This window comes from Pteropus vampyrus, unplaced genomic scaffold (assembly GCF_000151845.1).
Source record: "Pteropus vampyrus isolate Shadow unplaced genomic scaffold, Pvam_2.0 Scaffold83, whole genome shotgun sequence".
Lineage (NCBI taxonomy): Eukaryota > Metazoa > Chordata > Mammalia > Chiroptera > Pteropodidae > Pteropus > Pteropus vampyrus.
The window spans coordinates 6,961,250-6,972,206 of NW_011888864.1; the positions used below are offsets into that span (position 1 = coordinate 6,961,250).

The 10,957-nt window shown below is 39.2% G+C and overlaps 1 protein-coding gene across 7 annotated transcripts in view; it reads left to right on the top strand.

Moving 5' to 3' along the window:
- Positions 1 to 10,957, top strand: part of DOCK9 (dedicator of cytokinesis 9) — a 187,403-nt gene that overhangs the window by 142,550 nt on the left and 33,896 nt on the right. For all 7 annotated transcript variants that reach the window (XM_023532423.1, XM_023532426.1, XM_023532425.1 and 4 more), the window contains exons 39-43: positions 3,802 to 3,917; positions 7,577 to 7,714; positions 7,833 to 8,015; positions 9,519 to 9,632; positions 9,752 to 9,967. In XM_023532423.1, the coding sequence (XP_023388191.1) occupies positions 3,802 to 3,917; positions 7,577 to 7,714; positions 7,833 to 8,015; positions 9,519 to 9,632; positions 9,752 to 9,967 (767 nt within the window). The remainder of the gene's footprint in view (positions 1 to 3,801; positions 3,918 to 7,576; positions 7,715 to 7,832; positions 8,016 to 9,518; positions 9,633 to 9,751; positions 9,968 to 10,957) is intronic.

Consider the following 10,957-nt stretch of genomic DNA (forward strand, 5'->3'; position numbering starts at 1 on the left):
ATAACACAGGAACTACCTCACTATCAGTTGAAGTAAATGCTTAAACTTTAAAGCATTTTTTAAAAAAGTCATAAGCAGACCAAGGCCTCAGCTCCAAAAATAATCATTTAGAAAACACAGAAGACAGAAGAAAAATAAAATCAACGATCAGATGAATAACCTTAATCCACTAAGATATGCAGCAGCTCCTCCCACTGCAAATGGATTTTGCTATGGTGGCTTGAACTGGAGGAGGGAGACAGCTGGCTATGTTCTGCTGCCAAAAACCATGTTGTTAACATGGTTGATTTCCATTCTTTCTTCCTGCTACCCACAGAGAACCCCATCCCTGCCTATCTCCTTCATCCTGGAGTTTTTGCTTTAGTCAGTTTTCAGTGACACTGTCTTCAATCAGTTTCTCCTTCTGCCCTCCCAATAAATAGTGCAAAGCTGATTCTTTTAGCCTTCTCCTGTGTTCCTACAATTTTACTCAATCCAGTTTGGTTCCGATGTCTCATAGTCCATACGTCTTCCCCTAGAACTCAGTCTTCATTTATATCTCTAATTCTGATTATATATTTGGGTGGCTTCAGTTCTTCCCTTCGTTAGCTTTTTGAGCTCCAAATCGTCACCTCGGCCAAAAACCACAGAGAAGGGAGTATAGACTGTATGTATACATGTGTATGTGTATGAGCATGTATATGTACACACGTGATTTTTTACATCTGTACCAAGGCATTTTATGGGAAATTTGTAGCCATATATCTCTAAAAAAAAAATTCCTGCTTAACAATGAATACAGAACCTTCTGTTGGGCCAACCAATATGACGTAGATCCAATATGTGAAAAATTTGCTGGGATGCCAGAATCTAAAATGGATTTATTTTAGCAAAGAATAAAAATAAGACGTGTTCCTGATACAGCTACGTTTTCATTTGCTCTTTTTCTGAGCGGGAAAGGCTTTGTCAGACCGCAGTTTGACCAGCAGGGGGCAGCAGAGGACTCTGAGAAACTAATCCAGTGAGGGCCAAGCTGTACCATCTCCATCTAATAGAAGATGAGAAAAAGACATCACATGCACTATACATGTCACTGTAACAAGGACTTATTTTTATGCTCAGATTTTAATATGAAATAATGAAAATGACAAATCCCTCTATGGCCACTAGTTTTAACTATTTCAAAAACTCACAAAGCATAGAGGTTTGTCGTTTGGATCATTGCCCAGGTATATGAAAAGTAAATGTTTACAACAGTAAGATATATACCTACTTCCTTAAAGTGCACTCATTGCGTGTCAATAGAAGAGATCTGACGCAAATGACAAATTGAAACTGATAGCTGCATACGGAAAACCAGGTAGGAAGGAAGAACTAAGTGAAACATGTTTGCAAAGGATCCATTAGGGATGTTGTCTGGGTCACTTAAGCATCATATGAGGAATTCTAAGAGATGGCTTGTAAGATCCCATCTAACTCTAAAATTCTTTGATATCTATGAATTACAAGTAAGAAAATAAATATAATTAAATTCCTTTACTCTGCATAATAGTGAATTAATTTGAAAAATGCAGAGGAGGTGTATATTCTCTGAAGTAAAATTAATATTTTTCAAAAGTTTTTTAAGCATGGATAATATAGCTTTAAAAATAGGCGAAATGGGCTTGGATGCTTTAAATGTCTATATCAGGATAGTAAATAAAATGCTGTAAAGCCTCATTTCCTTGATTCTGAGACATGTCTCCTTGATTTAGAGATACAGTTTTGCACGTTTGCCAGGATTTCTAAAATCAGGTGAATGCTGTGGGGACTCTTCATTGTGTGGGCCATCTCTTCTCCAGTGATCACCTGGACACTTTTAACCAATAAGTTATCTAGAAAGAGAAAAGGGGCAATTCCATGCAGAGGAAGAAATTGAGATAATCAGTAAAGCAAGTTGTGGGTTAGAATTTAACCCAGACTCTAAAACCTCTTCTGAGGTAAATGGCAGCCCTCAATAAAGGGTCTTTTTGACTTGTGTGATAATTTTGGTTGGTCTAATAAAAGGTATATTTTTTTGCCCCTTGCCTCGGTTTGTGATCACTGTAACAATACTCATCAGTCAGTTTGTTTTGCTCTTTCATTGTCCCTATCTTACCAAATAAACCTCACTTAATAAGGAATTGCCTTGGCTCACAAAGGTGATTCGGTGAATATTAGTGTACACACGAAAGGCCATCTTTCTTTTCTCTGAGAGAGTCCTATCCAAAAAAGCAGAAATAAAAAGAAACAGAACTAGCATGGTGCCAGATGTGTTACATAGCCTCGCTAAGGACACATCGACTCTGTCGCAGTGTGACAATAACGCAGTCCGCAAACACAATTTCAGAACCACCTTTTTAAAAGCAAAGCAAAATTGAATGACAGCACATAATAGTGTTTTTATCATATTTTAAAAAAGCAACTCGGTAGCTTTAAAAAGCTTTTTTGTGGTCTTTTAAAAGTTATTTCATAACTGACATTTATTAAAGTCAGAATAACATCATGCTAGTTACTTCATTTTATCCTAATAATAGGTAGTATGATACAGTGACTTAGATGAGGAGTTTGGAGTGTAGTTCCTATTTTTTTCCCACTTCTAGCCTCAAGAAAAAGCCCTAGGTTTTCTGCACTTCATTTTCCTGATCTATATACACAATGTCCTCCTCTCTGGAGTGTTAAGAAAATTACCTATACAGGAAGTGTTAATTTGTTTTGCTCCTTGGAGAAAGACATTATATGATGTTTTATTATATTGCCATCTTTCTTTGTAATCTAGATCAATACTGTAACATCTTTGCATCACTATACATATTTCTTCTAATACATACCATTTCATAATTTAATATCTCAAATTGTATGTCAACCTACATTTATATTAGTACTAAATTATTTTACAGCCACGTACAGAAGATATCAGTTTATATTTAAATTATGATTTTTCAAGTTCTTTCCTTTTCTTAAACATTTCTTTCAGACATTGGCTTTTGTGCTTTTTATTAAAGCAAGTAGAATAATATTAGCAGTACGGTCAACTCTTGATTATCTTTCGTGATTCTAGCTGATAATATACATCTTTATACTATTGACTTTACACTTATATAGCATTTGCTATGTGCCAGGCACTGTTTTACGAGCTTTACAAATGTTAATGAATTTAATACTCATCAAAACCCTTTGAAGTAGATACTGTTACTACCCCCATTCTACAGATGAAGAAACTGAGGTATAAAGAGATCAAATAACTTGCCCAAGATCACACAGCTAATATGTGGCCAAACTGGATTCAGCGACCAGCACCCTGACTTCGGCTCATTTTCTTAACCCTTGTGCTGTGCTGCTGCCTCTGTCTGTGTAGGAAGCTTCGGAAATCTCAGCCTCCCTCACTGAGTAGTCCTAATGGCTCAATCAGTGGCTCGACTCATTGACTCCCATCCAGATGCCTTCCTGGTTCTCCTGTTTGCTGTGTGACTGAAGACAAGTTGTTTAGCCTTTCTCTACCTCCATTTGCTTATCTGCAAAAAGGGTTTAATAATGTACATACTTCATAGGGCTGTTGAGGGATTAAATGAGGTCATACGCGTAAACTTCATGAATTATGGCTGGTACATAGCAAGTACGCAATCAATTACTTCCCTTCTAGAGTCGAAAAAGTTATAATTAAATGGGACCATTATTAATTACCACCCCACCCAAAAATGTAAGCCTTCTATAAATAATCAAAAGTTGACTGTGACTCTACTGTCCCACCATCCTCTCTGTCTGCAGCCACCCAGCAGTAACCTTGTGTTGTAATTCATGCAGGTTATGGCTACTCAGATGCAGATGTTCTTCACCAGTCTTTACTTGAAGCCAACATTGCCACTGAGGTGTGCCTTACAGCTCTGGACACTCTCTCTCTGTTTACGCTGGCATTTAAGGTTCGTATTAAACAACTGGTGATAGAGCTTTACCCTTTCAATTCTTCCTACTTATTTAGCTGAACCAGCAAGAACTTCTTGTGTTGTATTATTACTCCAGCAACTGTTTTGCCCCTGTAAGGAAACCATTAATCTTTAAACTTCCTTAATGAAACTACTGCAGTTAATGACTGAATTTTCTGAAACATTATAAAACTTAACTGGTCAGCATGTGCCACATGTGTGCAAATGGTGGAAACAGCCTCTGGAAATGGTTAACTCTTGGCTAGAAGAAAGCATTTACTTGGGGAACAAGCCTCTGCTTTGCCCTTGAGGACGATAAATATGGCAACCTCATCAGGCATTTCTGCCTCTGCTGTCTTTAAACATGTTCAAATGTGGTAGCAATTGAAATGATAGATTTATCCTTAAGTTCAGAACAGTAGTTGTGACACTGTCTTCTATTCTCTGCCTGAGCCCCAGCTTGTAAATGAGCAGGAAACCTTGGAGCTGCAAGACAGGCTTGGACCTGGCATGATGATTGGGGGTAACGGCACCTGTGGCACAGTGTGGTCTGGGAGCACCATGAGAATAGTGACAGCTTCCTCTGTATTCATATTAAGCCACCTCCAGTTCTTGCCTGGACCCCTTTAAATGGCTTCCTTCATATTACAGAAGAGTATTGGTCAAGGGTTCCTGGATCTCCGATGTTTGCCACCAAATTGGTTCTGACTCTTGAGAGAGAGAAGCAACATCTGATAAACTGATTGTAAACTTTATTAGCTGAATATCTTTGGGAAGATTACTTCATGTCTCCAGACCTAAAATTTCTCATTAGTAAGACTGGGAGAATAGGATCTGCCTCACAGGACTGCTGGGGGTTTAAAGTGGATGGCTCTACCACTTTGCTGACATGGACCAGCTCTGGTACACTTGGGGGACAGCTGTGTGTACCGAATACCATGGGCTTAAGTACCAGTTTCACCATTAGCCAGATTGTAAACCTTGGATAGGTCTACTTGACAGCTCTAAGCCCTGATTTTCTTACCAAGAACGTGACGATTATGCCTACTTTGTAATGGGTTGATATGAAGTATCCAAAAATATCTCCCCTGTGTCTGGCACATAGTTGTAACTGTTGAGTTGAGCAATAATGTTCACACCTGTGTTCACACCTTTCTGGTCCTATGATAAAGGGTCTGATTCCTAAGAACCACGGGAAAGGTAGAGCTTTAGAGCTGACATGACCTCTGTCAAAGTTTATATGGCTGTGTGCAAAAATTTTTAATATTTAAAGCTCAGCACCACCACCACCACCATCCCCCATTTAAAAGTGGGAAAATAGGCAGATGCGACAGCATCAGTGGATGTCATGCCAAGCCATAGTTGCCTGGCCTAGAGTCACAGGTCCATGAGACTCACTGGCACAGCAGTCACTGGGATCTGCCTTTGTAAATACTTACTCAACTAAGACATCAATTGGAGCATATCAGAAAATGTAGTTATTACATTGAGTTAGCTGACAATTATTTGTGGAAAAATTATCTTTCATAGTTATGACCCTATGGTTACTGAGTCTCTTAATTGATCACATCTAAGAAGTTGCCAAAGGCAAGCAAGAAATCACATTCTTAGTGAGAGAAAAATGAAAAGATGTAAACCCAGAATTCTTTTGTTATTATTATATTAACTTAATTTCCTGAACGAAGTTTCCCCGTCCTCAGTAAAAATATATAGAGATAAAAAGATGGAAATGAAATACGCTCTATGGTTAACCTGTGGTTATTTCTAAGTGCAAAAGTGAAGAGTGATTTTTGTTTTGCTTTCATTTCCCCCTGTGGGCCTTTCTGAATGTTCAAAGCATTTTTATGTTCAGTGTCTGTGATTTTCTCATTAATGAGAAAGAGACAGATACACAAAGACAGACAGACAGACAGAAGAAAATTGATTGGAAAATGAAGGAAGGCAGCTGGTAAAATAGAGTGTGTTCAGGATGAAAGGTCCTTTATCCTTTAAATGAGGGCTTCTTTTATCTTAGTATAAATGAGCTTTAATTCCATTCTTACAAGAAGGTTTTGGAATCAGAGCCCAAGAAGGCTAAAACCTTGATAGAGAGTGAAAAAAGTAAAATTCAGCTCTAGTGTTAGGAACTTGGGGAGAGACCAATTCAGACAGCAGGACGGGGGGTCTTGGCAAGATTTATATGAACCATCCCTCCTAGATAGCTCCAGTGAAGAGTGCTGAGAAAATAAATCTCACGTTCAGATTCATCCAAACCTTAATCCAGCCATAATTAGGAAGGACTGTGGTTTCTGGGAAAAGTGGTGTTCACAGACAACAAACCACATGAGCAGTTCCCAAAATGCTGGAAACAGCCCTTTTTTTTGGTTGGTGAACAGCTGCTCATGGTTAAGAATTTTACATTCAGTTAATTAAGTCATGTTTTCTACTTATTAATTTGCTTCTTTTTCCCATGATGGAATTCAGTACTGCACCTCAGTATATCATGATATAAAGAGCACTGTGAATTCCAGGTGTCCTACCAGCTGTGAATTAATCTGTGAATCACTGGACTCAAAAAAACAAAACTTATCCCTTGGGTAAAAATTTTTCTCCAACAATAAGATGATGTAACTCTTGAAACTATAACTCCAGCCATAATTTACTATGTAACAGAATTATCTGAACATCAGTTATCTCAGTTTATTTGACTATATTGTAAGACTAGTTTGAGATACTGGCCTCTTCACGTTTTTTTGTTAGTCATTTTTGTCTACTTGTACAAAATGCACATGCATGCCCTCTCCCAACCACACACCTTTGTTCAGACAGGCTTGACTGTATTGGAAGATGCAGCTCTTTAGTGTCACTCACGTGTAGACACAATGGCTACATGCAGGCCTCTAGCTAGGTGACACCTCTATCCACTATGTATGGTTAGGAGTCAATGAGAGCTTTAGCCATCCAAGCTTACAAAGTGTTTAATTAGTACGAATTTTCTGTTGGTATAAAGAAATCTTGAAGAAGGATGGGAAGTAATTAATTGTCACCCGCTGTTTTATCAAGTAACATCTGTGGCATGTTAAAATCCTACTAGCTACCACTTATTGAGCTGGATCACAATGCGAGTTAGATGTTTTCTATACTTGACCTCAAGTCTTCACAGTAGCTGTGCAAGGTTCATTATAGGATCATTTGTTTTACAGATGAGAATGGTGAGATTCAGTTTACCTGCACAAATCCATGCACATAATAAATGATGCCTGAGCAAAGCCTATATGTTTTCTACCTTACCAAACTGATTATTCATAGCTTAATAGAGTGCCTGAGAAGCCTAGTGGGTAGAGACAAAGCCTAATTTTTAGAATACCTGTTTCATATACCTCACGTCCGTATTTTTTACCAGCTAATTAATTAGCTGACACCTGTAATAGCACTTCTTTGTTGGACTTAAGATGTCACAAACATTACCTCTGCAGCACTTGCTGGTGTACAATAAAAAGTAAACCGTGCAAAGTACTAAATTTATTGATAGGCTATTTGTACTACAAGAGGATTCATGGCAGTGAATTGTAAGTTAGTACCTAGAAAACTTAACCTTTGAGCCTGAGAATTGTATGAAACCTATTAGAGGTATCTGCTGTGTCTCACTAACCACACTATCCTTGTGTGTTTCAAAGAACCAGCTCCTGGCTGACCATGGACATAATCCTCTCATGAAAAAAGTTTTTGATGTCTACCTGTGTTTTCTTCAAAAAAATCAGTCTGAAACCGCTTTAAAAAATGTCTTCACTGCCTTACGGTCATTAATTTATAAGGTAAGTTGTTTCATCAGGGAAGGTCGTAATTGATTGTGATACATTTACCTCTTTCCACCTGGAGTTGAAGGGAGCACTAACTTTCATGTGGTCATTTGCTTTCTCATGCTCAAACTAGTTCCCCTCGACATTCTACGAAGGGAGAGCTGACATGTGTGCTGCTCTGTGCTATGAGATTCTCAAGTGCTGTAACTCCAAGCTGAGCTCCATCAGAACCGAGGCCTCCCAGCTCCTCTACTTCCTAATGAGGAATAACTTCGACTACACTGGAAAGAAGTCCTTTGTGCGGACACATTTGCAAGTGCGTGTAGTTTAGCTTTCCAATACAAGTGTACTCTGTGAAATTCAGTTTCATCGGGAAAACTTTGAGTGTCACATTTATGAATTTACCTCTGCATAAGGACCGCAACATCTGGCCTTGAGTCGGAGTATTCGAAAGCACAGTGACTGATTTGGTTTACTTCATCTTTTACCTTGTAAACTTTAGGCCTAGGATGTGTTTCTGTTGGTAAATTGACATTTACATATTGAATCAATATTGGACTTAAATTCCATTGAGCCGAGATATATTAGAACCTATGTGACGATGCCTAATAGTAAAATAAACATCTTAGGTAAGACACACCTGCTGATACACCTGTCATCTCTCCAGAGTTAAAATGTCCCAAATTCTCTGCTCTGGGAACCATGCAAGATACTGAAAAGTTTTATATAAGTTTGTAGATTCTCTTTTCCCGCAAACACAGGTAGGAGTGCCCTCTCCATCTGTGTATTCATTCCTTTTTTAAAATGAATATTTATTACTCGCAAACCACATGCTAGGACCGATGGATCCAATCATGAACATGTCTGCCTCTCATGGAGTGTACATTATCCTGGAGGATAGGCAGCCCCTGAAGCTCGTGTGATGCAGTGTGCCCAGTGCTGTAACAGAGGAACTTGAGTGCGCCAAGGAGGAGCTTCTGGCTGGGGGCCAAGGAAGCCTCCCTCTCGGAGGATGTGAAGAATGAAGAGGGCTTAGCAACCCGTGAGGAAGGATTCTGCTAGGGAACCGCAGAGGTCCTTATAGTGGAGTTGAGGATACGGGTGAGACCAAGTTGAAGGGAGGCATCATTGCCTATTTGGAGGGATTGTCTGCACTCCAGTGCTGAGAATGAATTGGGAGAATTAAGACCTTAGCTAAGGTGACCTGGAGGAAACCATGGTCAAATCCTGGACCAGACATGGGGACATTAGCGAGAAGAGGACAGCACTTCATAACTGGTTGTCCTTGAGTGCGGGGAAGGAAAAGAAGGGAATAAGGATGGCATCCACATTTTAGTTTGAGTAACTGGGTAAAGGAAGGGCTATTCATGGACCCCCCAAAAAGGCAAATCTCCCATTGCATAATTAATGTGTATATGTTTTAACAAAACTGCAAAGGACAGTCCACTTATTGAATGTATAGTACATATAAGTTCAAAACAAAAACCAAGGAGGTAAATAATAAGTTTTCCCTTTTTATTAGAGAAAGTAATAAGTAAATAACTATCCAAGTGACATAGGCTTATCTGATTCTCATTCCTCTACATTCTCCTGATGAACATTTTACTGTGCAAACAAAATACGTAAGGGTAATATAATCACCTGGAATGATTCTTGGAAGGGCAGAGAGATGACTCAGACATTGTTTCCTTCATTAGTGTGATCCCTGCTCAGAACTTCCCCTTTGCCCTGTCCTCATGCACATCCTAACTGGAGATAGGAGCTGTGCCTGGGACATCATTTGCAGGTGAATTGATTTGCTCACGTTTGTGTCCTTAAGGTCATTATTTCCGTCAGCCAGCTGATAGCAGATGTTGTCGGGATCGGGGGAACCAGATTCCAGCAGTCCTTGTCTATCATTAACAACTGTGCCAATAGCGACAGGCTCATCAAGGTAGGTGGCCTAGTCCCATTGTTCTTTCACCACCAAGACTCCGACTCATCATCTAATATGTATGTGGACAGGCACAATGCAGCTGAAGGCCATGTGTTCTGCTTCCACCCCTGTCTTAGCACACCACCTTCTCCTCGGATGTGAAGGACTTGACCAAAAGGATACGCACGGTTCTGATGGCCACTGCCCAGATGAAGGAGCACGAGAATGACCCAGAGATGCTGGTGGACCTCCAGTACAGTCTGGCCAAGTCCTACGCCAGCACTCCGGAGCTCAGGAAGACGTGGCTGGACAGCATGGCCAGGATCCACGTGAAAAACGGGGATCTCTCTGAGGTAGCCTTGCAAGCCTCTCCTTCCAAGTTTTTGAGAAAACTAATTATATCTCATTCACTAAAAGAATCCAATTTTGAGAAAAATCGTCCAGTAATTAAAAGAAGCCAATTAAAAATATGTGATATTTTTAACAGTTTTCGGCTCAAGGTTACTTTATAGTCATTTAAGCATTTTAATAATTTACCATATCGCAAGGGGATATTTCTGTCACAAAAGAGCTCTTAGAAAACGTCCATGTTCAAAAAAAAAAAAGAAAAGAAAACATCCATGTTCATACAGTTGCCTGCCAATTCAAGTACACTCAATTTCTGCATCAAAACTCTCTAGTTCTAAAATTCAGCTATTTTGTGATAAAATAAAATTTTCCTGTTATTAAAGTAATGACCAGGCATCTCTTTTCCCTTTTGAGATTGTCTATTTCCATCTGTGAATGTGGTAGATATCAGAGGGCTCCCTCGTTTCCTGTACGGAGCCGCCATGTGTCAGTAAGCAGACGATGTGCCAGGGAATCGGGTGTGTGGGCTCCAGAGACAGACTGGATCCCAGACCCAACACTTACTAACTCCGTGACACCGAGCCAGTGTTTAACCCCTCTGTGCCTCGATGACATCATCAGTAAAACGGAAGTTGTTAAGGAAAACAATAGTCTATAAGACAGGTTCTGTGTTTCCATGAAAACTCTGTTTAGGGTTTGTGCTTGAGACATTTAGGTATGACCAATGGTATTAGCAAAGAAATATGTTTTTACTTTTAAACTTCTGTAATTAAATCAGTAAAGTTAAGTTCTACATCTGAAAGATTTGTGTAACTATTTTTACATATTGATTATTCAAGGAGTCTATTCTATTTGACCATAAATTTGACCATACGTTAGCCATAATAAAAACGAATTATATATTAGTAGTAATAGTAATTTTTCTTTCATTCTGGTAAGAACCAGGGGCTCAGGCATTAGAACCTTATAGTGGCTTCATTTCTAAGAGCTATCTT